Source organism: Cheilinus undulatus, linkage group 7 (genome assembly GCF_018320785.1).
Source record: "Cheilinus undulatus linkage group 7, ASM1832078v1, whole genome shotgun sequence".
NCBI classification, from domain to species: Eukaryota; Metazoa; Chordata; class Actinopteri; order Labriformes; family Labridae; genus Cheilinus; species Cheilinus undulatus.
Genome location: NC_054871.1, coordinates 6,084,236 through 6,102,457, shown reverse-complemented (window position 1 = coordinate 6,102,457; position 18,222 = coordinate 6,084,236). Strand labels below are relative to the sequence as shown.

General features: G+C 37.0%; 1 protein-coding gene across 2 annotated transcripts in view; it reads left to right on the top strand.

Moving 5' to 3' along the window:
- Window positions 1-18,222, top strand: part of exoc2 (exocyst complex component 2) — a 100,956-nt gene that overhangs the window by 20,460 nt on the left and 62,274 nt on the right. For both annotated transcript variants that reach the window (XM_041791689.1, XM_041791688.1), the window contains exons 2-6: window positions 1,252-1,409; window positions 5,578-5,754; window positions 8,803-8,929; window positions 12,758-12,871; window positions 16,294-16,418. In XM_041791689.1, the coding sequence (XP_041647623.1) occupies window positions 1,292-1,409; window positions 5,578-5,754; window positions 8,803-8,929; window positions 12,758-12,871; window positions 16,294-16,418 (661 nt within the window). In that variant the 5' untranslated portion in view covers window positions 1,252-1,291. The remainder of the gene's footprint in view (window positions 1-1,251; window positions 1,410-5,577; window positions 5,755-8,802; window positions 8,930-12,757; window positions 12,872-16,293; window positions 16,419-18,222) is intronic.

The following is an 18,222-nucleotide window of genomic DNA, read 5'->3' as shown; positions in this document are numbered from 1 at the left end:
TGTCAGCATTAATGCATTTATTGCAATATATTAGGTTCTATAAAAAGTGCATTGATTTTTGAAATTGCATTAATTGCATGATTTATAGTCCCTTTCAGAACACTTTGGTTGAGCCACTGCAGCGTCTCCCTGCAGCCACAGTTATGGGAAATAAATCCCCCATTGCTCCTTTATGTCTCATTTCACTTTAAAAATTCCACAGACAGCTCAGTGGACAAGTCAAATTTATCTGCACCTTGTGTTATCAAACATTTATGTTTTCATAGTTCTGTTATTTTCCTTTTCAAGAAGAAATAAAATCCTATTTCTATACTTAAATTCATGCTATAATCTTCAGTCTACCAAAAGTTCTTTATTTTCTTCCAGAATGAAAGCAGGTCTGTATCCAACAGAGAAACTAACCCTCATTCAAGACAGTACCAAAACTCAAAATCAAACAAAAGCAGTTTTAAATGCACAAAAACATCATTTCTAAATGCCGTTAACCACAGAAACAGTTTAACAGTCCTTGTTATTTTAGCTTTAAATTAAAAATAAAAAACTAGTCAGTAGTCTTACAGGACAAATCAAAATATTGATATTAGTGTTTAGTCTTTTTTTAAGTAATCCATAAACTTATAATCATGCAAATAATTCAATGGATTAATCCTGTTTATCAATAATATGAGAAATCCCATCACAGGCATATTTAATAGTGGTAACAAAACACTTGTAGATACCTCTGCATGGATTCATAATCTTGTACAAACTTGTGAAACAGGACATAGATTTTTATAAGATATAAAAGATATCACATCTGTATGTATGACGTAGATGTGGTTTGGACGTGTCTTTATGTGTGTGGTTCGTTTTTTTTCACTAGAGGCAGGAGGAGAAGAGACTGAGGGCAGATTATCCACTTATTTATAGACATTGGATAGTGTTGTTGTGATAAAGATTTTTTAGAGGTGTAAAATCATTTTTGGATAGAAAACGTCTTTGTTATGTTTTTTTATTCACAGCAAAATTTAGTGAAATTGTTGAGTAAGAAAAATCATTACCCCCAGTTGAAAAATGTACTGCATCATATCAATGTAAGTGCTGTAGGGCACATTTTCTCTATCCTGCTGCACAAATTCAAAAGTTTTGTTTCTGTTCTGATCATTTTAAAAAGCATTGTTATTAGTCGTGGTCTATAAGTGTTACTGAACCTTTTCTTTTTAGATACCTGCCTTATTCACCATGTCCTCTGTGTCTGCTTCCATTGTCCAGGTGCTGATTGACCCAGAGTTCCCTTCTCCTTCAGGCCACCATGTCTCGCTCCCGTCAGCCCCCGCTGGTTACGGGCATCTCGCCCAAAGAGGGCGCGGCCTGGACCAAAGTCACCATCCGTGGAGAAAACCTGGGCACAAGCTCGACCGACCTCATTGGTAATACTTTTATAAGTGAATTATAAACCTCACATGAACAGCTTGGTCCTGGAAAACATGTCTCATTTCTACGTTTGTTTGATTTCATTTATTAATTTCTGCTTCACTAAAGCGACTCCCAAGGGAAATGAAGACATCAGTTCTCATCCCGTGCATACCTCATCTGTAGGAGTTTCCTTCTTTCTTGTTTTTGAAAAGATCAGGCTAAAATGAACATGTAAGAATAAATAAACATTTTGTAGACATATATTTACATCAGCATAAAGACATAAATAAATAATATGTCAACACATTATGACTCTAAAATTTATTTTAATTGCATGATCTTGACATTTTTTGTCGTTTGTATCTTTGTTAAGTTATTGAAAAAGAGGCTCCGTTAAACAGAGTAACGGTAGTGAACTTTTGTCCTTTCATTTTCCCCCGGTTAGTTAAGGATTTGGAAATTTAGGACATATGAATTGATTTCATTAATGTATCCATCAGCAAACCACAGCGGCCCCTTTTTAAACAGGCTGGTGTAAAGTTTATTTTTGTTTATATGATACGTAAGTGGACAGGACGACGCCTGAATCTTTTCCTCTTCATGAAGAATTTCTTCCCTTTTTGACTCTTCATGCTTAACTTTCATTGATAAAACAGAGTAAAAATAAGATTAAAAAATAAACAAATTTAAAGATAAAAAGTACATTTACAAAAACCTCAACTTGAAAATATTAACTTAATATTTTAACTGTCTACAGATAGAAATGCATTGATTCTCACGTGGATTAAAACTGTTTTAACAGAAGCAGGTGTGTTTTTCAGCACCAAAGTGTAGATAAATAGCTAGGGAAAGTGTTTAATGTTTATTTGTTTTATTTCAGTTTTTCCATGATAGCATTAATACATCCTTTTCAAACACTGGTAGGCAAGTTTCAAGTGCTCTTCAAGCTTACACCAAAAACTCCCACATGCTTGTGGTGACAACACTCCAGCCTCTTTGGTGAATAAAACTTAAAGAAAAATCTCCAACCAATAAAACTGTTTGATATTTTCTTGTTTTGTCATTCACTTTTCTTCTTCTGTTCTAATTCTGCCAGCTCTCTCTGCAACACACAAACACAATTTTCAGTTGGAGTAAATGTTTACATTACTGTATGCCTTGTTTGAGAAAATCAAGAATTTATCAACAAGCATTATTGTGAAAATAGACTTTTTATTAATGTGTCTTTGATTTTTCAGAGCCACACAGATGGACTGCCTCCGTCTTGTTCTCATTATGTGTTTGAACGTCAGACTTTGCCTAGGGCTGGGAAATACAGACCGAAAATCATATCTCAATATTCCTTAACTGAATGGAAAAACAAGATATTTCTCTTGATACGAGATAAAAATATTTATCTTGATGTATCTTGATAAACAGTTTTGGCCAAAATCATATTATGACGGTTTTGCTCAACATTGAAATCATGAATATCAATCCTGAAAAACTGTGTTTGTGATTAAAATTCACTGAATAATGCAGCCCAACTTGATATTTTTTAATGTAAAAAAAATAATAAAAATGTCAGTTTTAAGTTATGTCAACATGAGCCCCTTTATTAACAGCCAGCTGCAAAATGTCAGCACAATATAACATTGAAAAATAACCTTCTGTAGGGGAAGATGGAAATAAAAATGATCTTAAATATGATAGAATAAATACAATTATAATTCCCCTTTCACCCTTAACCTTTAGTTGTTTAAATTGCATTACTGTAAGTGCTTCAACAACCTTTTTTATTGCACATTAGATCATGCATCTTTTTTTTCATTAGCTCAATGAGGTTTCAAAAAACATACAGTATTATTGAAAGCTATAATATGTAGGAATTTTTGTACTGAAACATCTATATTAATCAAAAAATGCCAACTTCCATGACTTATGTATTTTCAGTTGAGTACTTAAGTGACTTCAGATACACCCAACAGTTTTAACAGCCTGGAAAATCCTTAATTTTTACAGTTTTAACAGTTTTTGTTAAGGTGGTTCTCGTGATAGAGCCACCATTACAGACAGGACTTTTTTAGTTTTCATGGAAACACCAGCTGTTATGCAAAAGACTGCTACATCATAAAGTGGTAACTGCACCTGGAAGTTGCCGTTCTGTTGCTGTATCTCATTCATGTTTTTGCTGCTTACTTGTGATGAACCACAGTTCTTTTCTGCAATCATTTGTGAGTTCGATCACCCAAGCTCATCCCTGTAACGCTGAACTCCACCCCTCTATCTCCTGTAATGTTGTGGCACCACAAGGATTTTCCAGGTACAGTAGAGACCAGATGCACTGTTCATTATACTAGCCTTCAAGGCTTCTTGTTTCAAATTGAGGACTGTTCATCAAAAACAATGCTCCATAAGATGAATTTTTTAAACATGTGGTTCTCAACTAGTCAGGCATCAGGACCCAGCACCATTTCTTTTATAAGAGAAATCTTAACACAAATTTAAAAAATTCTCATCCACACAGATTTGTTTAATAGAAAATGTTGTAGTTTGGACCCTAAAATAGAACAAAGCATAATTGAACAGAGACAGGATTAACAAACCTGATTTAAAAGTGCATCACAGTAGAAAGTCATGCATGCGTACATCTTGTTTTGTCCATTTTCCTAAGATAGCATGTACATTTGGTAAGTCCTTGAGGAATTTCCTCATTATCTTAGGAAAACCAGTTTAGTTATCCAAAGAAAGGGAGATAGATAAGTTGAAATCTTAAGACAAATCCTGAAATTTACTCTTCATCATGGGAAAACCCAGTAAAATACATGCATGAATTTAAATGTCCACTGAGAGCTTGCATTCAAAGACTTCTTCCCACATTTTTTTCCTGGCTCACATTTAGTACCCACTGGAATGAACTTCAAGACACACCAGTTGAGAACCACTGTGCTATGCAGTAACATAACATTTTCAATTATAGAATGAATTTTACATAGTGAGGTAGAAAAGCTGTTAAAAGTGGCTTTCCTGGTTTTGGCTTTCCCAAAAGAAATCCAATAATGCTTTACGAGCAGCTCATAACTTTAAACAGGAAGGCCATTTTTAACAGCTTTTCTCCCTCAGTATGTAAAAGTTATCCAAGATTTGTTGATTTACAGATTAGCAAATACACCTGAAGGAGTGATGTTTTTGTAGAACAGAGTCCTCAGTTCAAAACAATAAGTACCAAGCAGTTATAGGTAGAGCTGAGCAGCGTGTTTCTGCGTGTCAACTTCTGTTATTGTTTTGACTGAGAGCACCTTGATAGTTAAATTGATATAATATCCATTAACACAACATAATCTATGTTGATATGAACAGTATTATCTTAGCCTGTTCTCGTTTGTAAATGTATCAACACCTTTAAAACTCAATTTATTTCCCAGCCCTAACTCTGTCAATATTCTCCTTCACGTTCACCAATTTCACCTCTTGCCTACTTCTTCAGTTTTAGAGGGGGTAGGGGAAATATGGGGGGGCAGTCCAGAGGACTAAGCCGAACTCCATGCTTGGTATGCAATGCCAGGCCTGTGATACGTGTCTATTTCTGACCATGAGTGTCCCTGGGGCCTGTTATTAGACAATTAGATATGCACAAATGTGTGTGAGTGCTTATGTGTTCAAACAAAGTGGCCAGTCGAGAACAGATGCAGGAAATGGGACTCTAATAGGCATATTATTCACGCTTTTATGGGCTATTTGTTGATCAGCTTTCACAGGCTTTGAGGATGTTTGATTACACACACGTGAAGCTCTCAGAATCCCCTCAGCTGGAAATGTCAGAGTAATCCTTGCGTCTGTCTTCGAGTGTCCAAATAGATTTAAAGAGGGTTTAAAATGAAGACGGCAGATGTTGGGGCAAAGTGCACATTGTGTCAGTAATGGGCCACTTAGTGCTGAAGTGACACTCGTTAGCTTAAAGCAGCTGAATGAGAGGAGGGGAGGTCAAGGCCACCCACGCCCATCCTGACCCCAACTTGAGCTCTAACCCCTGATGACAGTTTGACTTAACCCGCTGAGAAACGCCGATTCTGTTTGAGTCAGTTTTGTCTTGTTATAGATTGTGTGAGTGTGCGACGGCGCTACGTTTTGTTTATTTGTGCTGTCACTGTGTGGCTGTATCGCTCACCCTTTTCACCCTTTTCCCTCTCCCTTCCGTCTCAGGTCTGTCGATCTGTGGCCACAACTGCCTGCTGACAGCTGAGTGGATGTCAGCCAGTAAGATAGTGTGCCGTGTGGGTCCCGCCAAAGACGACAAGGGAGAAATCATCGTCACCACAAAGTCCGGAGGTCTCGGCACCTCCACGGTCTCTTTCAAACTCATCAAGCCGGAGAGGATCGGTAAGATTCTTGAGGGTTTTTGGAGGTTATTAAACATTTGTTTTATTTATCCTTTATTTTCTGATGCTACAAAGTCTGACAGTCCACTCAAAAGTTCAAAAATTCAGGAAGTGGTTGTCTTAATGTTTGTTTATTTCAAACCCACAGCTCAAAACCAAAATGTGTTGAATTGACAGTGACATAAAACAGACACAAACATGAGTTAAGAGTTTGAAACAGACATTTAGGCTTCTTTCAAAGAGGGCTTCAAAACCTGTTTTAGTCTTGTATCATATATCTTTTATGCAGCTACGGTGATTAAGGTAATAACTACAAACAAAATATACCAAAACAGGATGGAAATAGGCAAGACAAGAAATCCATCCATGGGCAAACAATCCCTTTAGTCTACAGCTAAGAAAACAGAGTGAGAGAGAAAAAGAAACTCATAAACATGAAAAGAAAACTTTGATGACAGAGCAGCAAACAAAAATTCTGTTCAATGAACCTTTTTGCCAAAATTTGATAAAGACAGCTGGCTGTGGGATTTGTGACGAACATTTGTAATGTAACTACACGATTTCACCAATTGTCCTAGGGCCCAGCATTTTTGAGTGCCACTCTGTCAGACTTAAATTTCTTCTCTACTAGCCTTATTAAAAGTTATAAACTCTACCCGAGCTGGAGATCGTCAGTTTAACTTGAGGTTAAAAATAAATGTATTCTTTAATCAGCTTTTAATTTCTGGGGTTGGAAGTAGAGAGAAAGCTATGGTGTGATAATCAGAAAGATGAGAATTAACAGCATATTGCTAAACTTTATTTTGAAAGATACTTAATAAAGTTATAACAGTGTTAATTGCAATACAGTGCATGGCATGTCTCCTCATGATCTCCTCCTTCTGAGAGTTTAAGTGTGGCCAGTAACCTGACATATAAGATTGAACATTCTTGATTTAGCTCATGTGTTTTGAGTGTTATTATTTTTGTTTTGAATGCATTTTATTCTGTTTTCTATTATAGCTTAAATGTAATGTTTTATGCAAAGCCTGATTTGTTTAGGAGTTTTTTTTATTATTTAAAGCAACGTGAGCATTTGCACTGGTTGCAACTTATTTTGAATAAAGTTTATTCTACATAATGTTATAAACTATGAGCTTTTGATGCATTTATTCCCTTACTCTTAGTTGCCTTTTTTCATAGGTAAACCTGACTCAGTATTTTCCACTACTTCATTATAATGTAAAAGAGTTTTTTATTATTATTATTATTATAATATCAGGCAATTAATTCTTGTTAGATTGAACCAAACTGAATCCATCCAAAATTAATTCTTGTTTACAATTTTTTTTTTTTTTTTCTTAATTTAGCTATTAATTTCTTTTAAAGATGATGTTTTGGGCAGTTTGCCTTTATTTTAATGGGACAGATAAAGAAAAACAGGAAACATGGGGTGGGTAAGACATGCACCAAAAAAGCACCTAGATTGGGAATCAATTCCACGACCAGTGATGAGGACTGTAGCCTCTGCTCATGGGCACCTGCTGTACCCATTGAGCTACACTGGTGCCTACTTGTTTTTATCTGTCATAGATCATTTTCATTTTAAAAGTGTTTTTAATTAGGGATTTCAGGATTGATTCATTTATTCAGTGTATTACATTCCATAAGTAGTGAATTAAAATCCTATTATCTAATGCCTTATTGTCCCTTTAAGTGCACTTAGGTTAAGCCACCAGCATCTCCCTGCAGCCACAGTGATATAAAATAAGTCTACCACTGCTCCTTAATGTCTCATTTCAGTTTAAAAAACTCAGATCTGTGGACGAGTCAAAAGTTATCTGCACCTTGTGTTACAGAAAACATTTCTTTATACTGTTCCCATATTCCCTTTACCTTCTTAAAATAAATGTTTGTAAAGCTCGCTGTGCTTTATTATTTGAATGGAAAGTGCAACACAAAATCTGATTGTTTGATTTTCAATCCATAACATGTTCTTTTTTCTGTGGTTACCTTTTTGCCAAAATCCTTCATCAACCTAAAGTTCCTTATTTTCTTTCAAAATAAAAGCAGGTCTGTATGCAAACAGGAAGTTTGCCCTTATTGCCCTTCAAACAGGACAAAAATCCAAAACACAACAAAACAAGTTTTAATAGTGGACATTTAAAAGGAGATTAACTTCACAAAATGAGAGTATTTGGAATTAAAAAGTGTATTTTTTCTGCAGCTCTAGTGTTAAACTGTGATTTTTAGGTACCCCAGTAAACACACTGTTTGTAATTTAATACATGGCTCCATGTAACGCTCATTAAGAATTCATCTGAACAGATTTCTGCCATTCAAGCACTCAGAATTGTACTTTAAAACCTAAATACAATAGCCAACTTATTCAAATGATGGGCTTAAATCAGGCTCAGGCTCTTGAATAAAGTTAGTGGGAGAGTCGGACTGGGCTCAGAGAGAGAACATGCACGGACTCGGGTAGGCTTGGGCTGTTTTCCAACTAGTTTACAGGTTGTTATTTAGACTCTTTATCAGACTCAAAGTAGTCACACCCCAACTTAAAACCATTCCAAATCATCTTTTTCACTGTTACTGAGGAAATGATCGACAAAATGAGCATCATCATTTACTGACAAACTGTAAACAAGCGATAGAGTTCATAAACTCATTTGGAGAGTGTTTACTAAGGTAATAAAATGTGGGAAATGAAGCAATTTTTTCCATAATTTGGTTCAGTATGATCAAATTTCTTACTGCTGTCATTTGGAATTTAGATAAAAGATGTGGGTTGAAGTTTTCTTCCATGTAGGCCTCTCTTCTGAAACGGAATGGCTGTTTTCACTTTATATTTGCATTTCATAAATAGATACCTGATATATTCGGGGCAGAAAAAGGCGGATTATACCACCAGTGTTTCATCAGTACAGAGAAATATTGCAACATTTGAATAAATAAGTAAAAGCGTGATCTTGTGTGCGAGTGTCACTGTGTGTGGGTGCACGTCTGAGCTATGTAGCTGAACTCAGTGACGCGTTTCATGCCTCTCCTGTCCCACCCTGTCCTGCAGGTATCCTGGACCAGTCTGCTGTGTGGGTAGATGAGATGAACTACTACGACATGAGGACTGACCGCAACAAAGGCATCTCCCCGCTCTCCCTGAGACCCAGCAATCCACTGGGCATTGATATAGACAAGTACGGACTGAGAACATTTGAATACACACAAATCGCTCAGCACAGTCACACCGCCATAAACACACACGCTCCTCTTATTGAGTCATGGTTTACATCCCCAAACAGAAACAAACTCTCCCCATATGCAGGCGTTTGAAATATTATGCCAACACAGCAATGGCTGGGCAGCCTCTAACCGCTGCTCACGGGGAGTGGAAACACAATAATTGTGTATAAAACAGAGAGGACGACGATAGAAAGGGATTTGGAAAGAAGTGAAGCTTCGACTCACTCACATGTTTGAGTGCTGCCTCGGAGCAGGCGGCGTGATGCTGACTCCCACGCGCCTGGCAGGGAGTGCAGAAGTTGTAATATATAGTTTGTGTTGTCAGGTTCTGGCATTTCTAGCTTAGTGTTTGTTTGCTTAAGAGGGGCCAGGGGCAAGTGACCGCTCGTGGCCAGAGACGAGACCCCCATAAACAGGCCGTACCATTCACTCGCCTGCCAAGGTTGCTCCAAACATCCAGACTGCAGAGTCTACATGATTGTCTTTGACCGTATTCAATGAAAACACGTTTGTTTGTTTTGATTTGATACAGGAAGATTTTTTAGAATAAAATACCTCTTTAGGCTATTAATCTGAGGAGCAGTTTGTTAGTAAAAGACCATCTCTCTTGGGCACTTCTTTATACGGTTATGGTGAAAAGGAAGGAGAGTTGAAAAAGATATAAACATGTTGCTTATTTGTTACAAATATTTCCACATGCTCATCTACAGTATGTTACTTTAAAGCAGCCATCCTGGTGGGCTGAAACCCCCCCAAAAAATTAACATGTGCACCAAAACAAGATAAATATCCCAGTTTGAGATTGAAGGGTTTACATATTTTCTTACATATGTTGATATATTTATGTGTGAGAAAGAAAAATGTGGCTCAGAAATAAAAATTTGGGGATAAATGATAAACATAAAGGTTTATTTTAAGAAATACTAGACAAGAATTGAGGTTCTCAACATTATGCATACTCAGTACACCCCTCTCCTGTTTACATTGACAAAAACAGAGACAATTTATATTTACTTTTGCAAGTGAGTGTACTGTTTTGCAGATTATCAAAACTTTGCATTGTTATCAATTGTGCATATTTTCAGTCTGTGTAATAGTACAACACTACAGATGTTTCACATCCAGTTTATAAGACAGTAACATTTTAACAGATTCAATAATTGTAGTGAAACTGAGTTAAATATCCTCACAATCTAAGTCAGCGATTTTCAAACCTTTTTGATAAGGGCACACCTAAGACCAAGCAAAAATCTGAAGGCACCCCATGCTTATATCCATTCAACATCACCTCTTTAACATGCCATCTGTACTCTTTAGTTGTGATAATAATGCATAATCGTTCAAATTCACAACACACACCCAGACATGCATCACTGCACCATTTGGAAACAACCAATTTATACAAATACACACTAAAATAACATTTTTTAGCTTACATTTTAGCCCTGTCAGCTTAGTTAACAGTTGTTGATTAAAGCAATCTGCCATAACAAATTCAAAACCTTTTGTACCTCTCATTTGTCGTTTTTGCTCTTAATTATTCAAAGTATGTATTTTTGAACAAAAGCACGGTTAGAAAATACCTGCAATCCAGTGGAAAAAAAAAAAGTTTTCTACAAGGTTTTCCAGTTTTTTATATTTTGATATCATGTGATATTACATGTTTAAAACAGTGATTTATAGTGTCAAAAAACCTGTGAAAACATGTGAAATTATCTTTAGTTTTTGTATTATTGTAGTTATCAAGCATGGTTGTACAAATTCCCGCAGCACACAAAGACTTACCTCAAGGCACTCTGTTGTGCCTTGCCACATTATTTGAAAACCACTGATCTCAGTTAAGGCATAAGCCCACAGACATCAAATAGGACTGTTGGACTTAATGCATTATTTGAAATTAATTAAGGTCCACAATAAGTGCATTTAATATTTGAATTGGGATAAATCACATACTTTTTTTTCCCCTCCAGAACACTAAGGTTAAGCCTCACTGCAGCCACAGTGATGTGAAATAAGTCCTCCACCACTCCTTGATGTCTAAATTCAGTTTAACAAACTCAGACAGCTCAGTGGACAAGTCAAAAGTCATCTGCACTTTCTCTTATCAAACATTTATCCTTTTATTGTTTCCTTATTTCCTATTCAGTCCATAACAAATTCCTTTTCTGCAGTTAAGTTCATGCCATAATCTTTGATCTAACAAAGATCCATATTTTTCAGAATAAAAGCAGGACTTTATCCAAACAGGAAGTCAGTTACCCTAAGTGTAAAACTTTAAAAATACCAAAATGAAACAACAAATGATGAAATATTTTAATTGTTTGACAGGACAACCATGTCAAGGACTTTTGAGGAATCCGCCTTATTAGGGGGAAAAAAGTTATTCACTTTCAAATATTAAAGGTTATTGTCATATTTATTATCAATGCTGATATTTTCTCATTTGGCTGATAATCTCTATAAACATTTTATTTTTTGCATCACTGTATGTCATGCTGGGCTTTTTTTTTGGTCAATTTGTCATGTTTGGGAAATGTTTCTGTTTTTGTTATATTTGAGCCACAAAAGAGCAACACCACTACCTCAAAATAAAGTAAATATGTGTTTATTTATTTGTATTTTAGTATGATTCACTAATACATTTATTTATTGTTTGGTTTTCAACATATTCGAAATGCTTAAGTGTTGTTTAAAGAATCAGCATTGTGCAGATGCTGTAAAAGCAAATAGTAGTCATCTTTAATAATCATGATCTCAATATCTGACAAAATAATCATATTTAGGATTTTTGCCGTAATCCGCTGCATTGCCATGCTTAACTAATGGGAGCAAATAGTCTTTCTAATCAGTGTTTTCTACAAACTAAACACACGTCACCAAAGTTAAAATATTGATACTAGAGCTTTACTTCTTGAATCCCTAATTTATTGAATCCTGCAAACCCTACAGCACTGTTGTATCGTATAGTTTAGTATTTTCTTCGTTCGCCCCAAAACAAGGTTTTAAACACTAAACTTTAATTAAACTTTAAACACTAAAGAAAACACCAAAATAAAAAAACATTATTCTGGCTTTACCTTACTTACAGTTGCTATATGTGCCGACTTGTGCCTATAATTTTATATGTTCATATCCAGTGGGAATTTCTTCTTACCTTTACGCAATTAATAAAGAATTTTACACTGCCACTCTGTATGACATACAGTAACTATGAACCATTTAGCAGCTTTGCAGGAATATATGATTAATGATTGCTTTGTTTTGGAGCATCATACGTCATAACTCATTTTATTTTTTAAAGTTGTACACCATAGTACTGCACTGTTGCTGTGTTAGTTTTTCTCTGTGTGTAACTGCACAGTGGGTGGTGGTGGAGGAGGTGGAGGGGGGGTTTGGTTTGCGTAGGCCATGGGTCATTAGTAGAGATCAAGCTTTCCTAATGAGTGCTGGGTCCTCCAGGGGAACCCAGGCGTCACACACTGCACTTCCCACGCCAAGCTCTCTCAGCCTGGCTACTTTTGGCTGCACACTGCCCCCTGCTGGAAAATGTCAGCCTGACCTCACATCAGTAGTTACTTTGCCAAGAATGGCAATCAGACACAGTTTATTATTTACATATGTGTGCATTATTATATCTTTATTTTAGAGTCATTGTTTGTACCACTAGTTTATTTCCTACTGTTTATTAACCGTGCTCTAATATCTGATTTGTACACACAGTTTGTTTCTCCTCAGCCCTTCATCTCTTTTTTGCTCATCGTTGTTAATCTTTCTCCTTTCAGAGGTAAAATCCCACAGAAAGACATGGAGCTGACATTCCCTGGCATGAGTGGAGACTTCACCAGTGAGAACTTCTCTGCTACCTGGTACCTCATAGAAAACCATGCAGGCTCCAGGTTAGTGCTTTTTTTTATCACTTTTCTTGACTTCTATTCCTGCAAATGTAGAATCACAAATGACAATCCAACAGTCTAACTTCTTGGCTCCTCAATGCATGTTTTTTAAGCAGCAGTGCAGGTTTTATTAACCACAGATACATGAAAAGTTACTTTTGCACATAAATTTGACCAGAGAAGAGAAAATACAGGAGGTCTACAGAGTGGTATGCAGGAGTAACTGGCAACTTCAAAACAATAAAGGGGCTTTGGCATGTCCTGTGTCTTCGATAGAAATTCCCATTTTTAATGGAGGTGCATTTCAGTATTGCAGGACCAGCATTCTTCAAGTTTCACTCCCTGCTGGCAAATAAGTTCAGTTCTTAGCACCCATAGGTTACCAAAGAGTCATCGCTTTTATATAAGAGACACCAACATAGCGGCAACAGTTCTGGTTTCAGGAAATACAATTTGTGGATAACTAACAATGATACACCCATCGTTACTTTGCTCTTCTGATTTTGTTCGATTGAAATATTTTAGATATTTGGTGTATGGTTTGCAAATCTGTCAGGAAGAAGAAAAAAAGACACCTATGACAACCACTCGTAGATTTTTGTCTACTCTCTGTGACACTAGAGACCATCCTGATTTTTTTTCTTATTTTTAAGACACCAAAAACCACCTGCTTCTTATTTCCACATCTACTGTGCAGCTCAGATGATGACTTAGCCTTGTCATGCACTGATACAACAACTTTAGAAGAAAAAATGATGTAGAGTTGCCTCTTGCAAATCCTCTTGCTGTTGAGTACTCTGTACTCAAGTGAGGTTGTGTCCACATCTCCCACGGACTTTGAGAGACCATCTCTTGAAACGGATACCGAATCAAGTACATTTGTGTTCATAACCATACTTTGAGGTAAAGTTTACTTGGAACTGGGTCCATCAGACTACAAAATTTCTTAGTCTGTTACAGAATTACTATGTCAGCAATAAATTTGTGCAATGACTTGACTGACAGGCATGAAAAGACTACATGGAGGTATGCAATCATCGTTGCAACCAGTGCAGTGATTTTGGGTGGATTAAGGGTTTGCAGGACTGCAACCCGAAAGAAGACTGTAAACAAACATACTGTATATGCTGTACTATTCATTTTTCTTTAGCTTTAACCATTTATTTTACATTTGTGACTGCTATGCACTCTGGGCTGTCATTGGTCAGTGTCAGTAATGTCACAGATAGGGCTGAATGATTTGAAAAAATAATCTGATTGTGATTATTTTGATTTATATTACAAAAGGAAATGAGTTGTTCTGTTGAAAGAATTGATCTATTTTTATGTCATTCTTGTTTTTAATAAGAAATCATATACAAAAATAAGGAGGGTAGGATTTTTGCAAACTATGCTAGAAAAGATTGACACTTAAATGTTTGCATCAAAAATGTGTTAAACTGGTGTTTTGACATACATTTCAGGTTAAAGAGATATTGCACCTTCTGTGGTTTGAGAATTGCAGCAGGCCATGATGCGATTTAATCTAAATTTTGATTGATTGCTCAGCCTTTGTCACAGAACAAATCAAAGAAGGCAGGACAAAAATCAAACATGCTAGACTTTCTCTGCAGAGGTCGTGATTTGTATCAGATGTGCTCTTGATTGTCCTTCATCATAACACACTACACAAGATGAAACCACAGATTTTTGGGGCCAGTGGGCCCCAAAATCTTACAATCACTAGATTAATTTTTAGTAGTAGTCATTGCTGCTCCTATTCATGTAGGGCAGAGTAATGATGGAATTAAAAAGGAGATGTGTCTGATATACAGTATGAAGAAAAAAAGACTTGCATATTGAGGATCAAGTGTCTTGGCCAGGTTTTTCCTTGATCATCTGGCGCTTCAGGAACTGTTTGGTTCGTAGACGAGGCAGCCAGCTGACCCAGAAGCCCTCAGCTCCGTCGACTGTCATGTCAGGGCAGAGGAGAGTTATTTTTTGACTCTCCTGGCTTCCTTTCCCTCTTGCTTAGCCTTCCAGTAACCCAGACCCCCAGGATCCAGCACGACCAGGGGCCTCTGTTTGGACTTCGCTGGGTGACTGTTTCTTCCTGCGGAGGAAACCTCACTCAGGGCGCTGACACACGTACGCACATCAGCCCAAAATGAGTGTGAGATTAAGTCTGTGGGATACATGCTTATAAGAGAGCTGATCCAGAGCATGTCTCAACAAAATGACAGCGTATTGTTTTCTATTTCCTTTATTCATAGATTTGATGTCACCTGATGTCTGGAATTTGATTACAGAGGACGAAAAGGCATATCTGAAGAGCTTTGGAAAACAGTCCTCATCTAACTTTAATGGCTAAGATACAGCCGAAATTTAAAAAAGCTGGGGCGCTGTGTTAAATGAAAATAAAAACAGTATGATATGATTTGCACATCTCATAAACCCATATTTTATTTACAATAGAACTGAAGCAAAATATGATGTTAAAACTGAAACATTTTACCACATATTGAAAAATACTGGCTTATTTTGACCATTTGCAGGAGTTTTGGGAGAGGAATGTTGTCCCATTCTTGACTGATGTAAGATTCTAGCTGCTCAATAGTCCCAGGTCTTCTTTGCTGTTTTTTTTTTTTTTTTTTTTCATTTTATTATGCACCAAATGTTTTCTGTTGGGGAAAAGTCTGGACTGCAGGCAGACCAGTTCAGCACCAGGAGTGTTCTACTGTGAAGCCATGCTGTTGTGATGGATGTGGTTTAGCATTGTCTTGCTATAGTCAAGGCCTTCCCTGAAAGAGACTTTGTCTGGATGGGAGCATATGTTGCCCTAAAACCTTTATCTATTTTCCAGCGTTGATAGTTCCTTTCCAGATGTGTAAGCTGTCCACGCCATAGGCATTAATGCAACCTCATACCATCAGAGTTGCAGGGTTTTGAACAATGTGCCGATAACACGCTGGATGATCCCTCTCCCCTTAGTCCTTAGGACACAGTGTCAGTGGTTTCCCAAAAGAATTTCAAAGTTTGACTCATCTGACCACAGAACAGTTTTCCATTTTGCCTTTGTTCTTTTTAAATAAGCCTTGAACATTGTTGTTTATGCTCTATTGTGGATGAAATTTGGTTTGTGAGATTTGCAAATCATTACATTCTGTTTTTATTTATTTTTTTCTAAGGCTCCCCATCTTTCTTGGAATTGTGGTTTTAAAATCTGCTAATATTGTATAAACAACTTAAACAGAATCAGAAACACTTACTCGTATTTATTAATGTAGCTATTATTGTCATCAAATTAATATTTCAGACATTTGCTGCTTTCTGAGCTTTGCATGACAAATGGTTTGCATCCTAGACATATAATAAGAATCGATGAAATAAGAACAAATTGCAGGCTTTATTTAACCGCATGCTGTCTTCTGTTTTTGTTTCCTCAGTTTTGAACAGCTGAAGTTTGCAGCCAGTAATCTGAAGAAACAGGCCACAAAGAAGAATGAAGGGAGTCTTGCCTACGTGAAAGGAGGTCTCAGTACGTTCTTCGAGGCCCAGGACGCTCTGGCAGGTGAGAGGGATTAACACTTTTTTTTGTGCACGGTGGAGCAACACCAAACGGTCTATAGTTAATACAAAAACTTCCAAACCATCACTCTCCATCTCTGCTCAGAAAAAGAGCTCTTTATTTTTTTGGAAAGAGTGCAAGTCTTGTCGTGTCTTGGGATTTTTTTCCACCCTCAAATGCGGTTTTTGCAGCGGTTGATTAAAGAGACTCATTTGGCCGCCGTGTGAAAACCCTCCGCTCTCTGCTACAGTTACACCAGCCAACCACAACACAGCTAATTCACCTTCATCAAAATGAGATCAGCTCTCACCTGTCACACACGGTCTCACTTGAGTCTCTCTGGAGCCTGGAAGTGGACACATACTCACGCTTTTGCTCGCACATACTGTACATTCATCTTTAGTTGTCAGAAAGATTTCAAGGTAGCAGAGACTGACTGCTGTCGCTCTGCCAGGTATCCCACATCAATTGTTTGCTTCATCATTCATACTTTTGTCTGTTTATTCTCTCCTCCCGCCATAGCCGCTCAGTTACTTCCCCTTACTATTTATATGTACACTTTTCTGCCTCCATCATTATTATTATTGCTTTCCGAATGTTTGTGCCTTGGTCGGGAGAGAGGCAATGTTTTCATTGTTAGTGGCTGAATCTAAATAAACGGAGCAGCTCAACACAATGCAGGCCAGAGTATTAGGACTGATAGTGCCGATAACAGACCCAATATGACCAATGTGAACAATGCAAAGTCATTCTCACGTTCGAACTGAGCGTGCCTACTGTGTGCCCACTGCCCCAATGGGAAATGTACTGATGGAGGAAACAGTACAGCATAGATGGACTCAACTGACCTGTGAACCGTGAGGATTTCATGCTGCTTAATGGCCTCTGGGACAGGATGTTACTGTAGTTGTCCTAATGACTGATTACATGAGGATTAATAGAGCTAAGGAAACCTTTGAATTAATTATGGAAGACAGACTCTGCAAAGTAAAATTAAGGAGTGAATTTTTGGAAGACAGCAAAGGATTGTCAAGAGTTTCTCTTAGGTCTGTTTTATCATTTAGAACAACGCTTCTAGAGATTCTTAAAGATTTTACCTTGATAATGGCTCTGTTGCATGAGGAATTATCTGGGACAGATTTCCAATAAAGCTAAAATAATACATTTTTACAATGTAAACAGCTCAGATTGCATTAATTAAAGGTGTCAGTGGTGGTAACGAGTTATCGCCTCCATCTGCAGCAGCAGGCAGCTGTTTTCATGTCAACTTTTCTTCTGTAAGCTGAGACGATCACGAAAAGTAAATTAGAATATGCCTGCAGGCACTGTGAAATCTGTACAGTATACCCTGCTGTTTTTCTTTGAGTCTCAAGTTTTGTTAGTTGAAACTGCCAAAACGCTAACACTTCTACAAGACGTAAAAATTAAAAAAAACTTAGGAAGACTAGCAAGGCAGCAATTGATCTCCCAGGGTTCATAAACAGGCAATTTAGTGTTTGAATACAGAACAGCCAAAAGAAAAACCACCATATTCATTTAAGGTTTTGATGATTAGATTACAGAAAAATGTAGATTAAGCACACATTTTTGGTATGAAAGCTCTTGAAGCTCTCCTCTACAGTACTTTTCTGCAACAAATAGCAGAAAGAGTCTTAACAACAACAATGCACTGACTATATGAACAATATAATGTTAATGTTACAAAGATAGGTATTAGATATTGAGGACAGTCCTGAAGCTGTCCATAAACTGCTGCAGCAGAGTTCTTAATCATAGGAATGCCATGCTTTGAAAAGCTGGGGTCTTG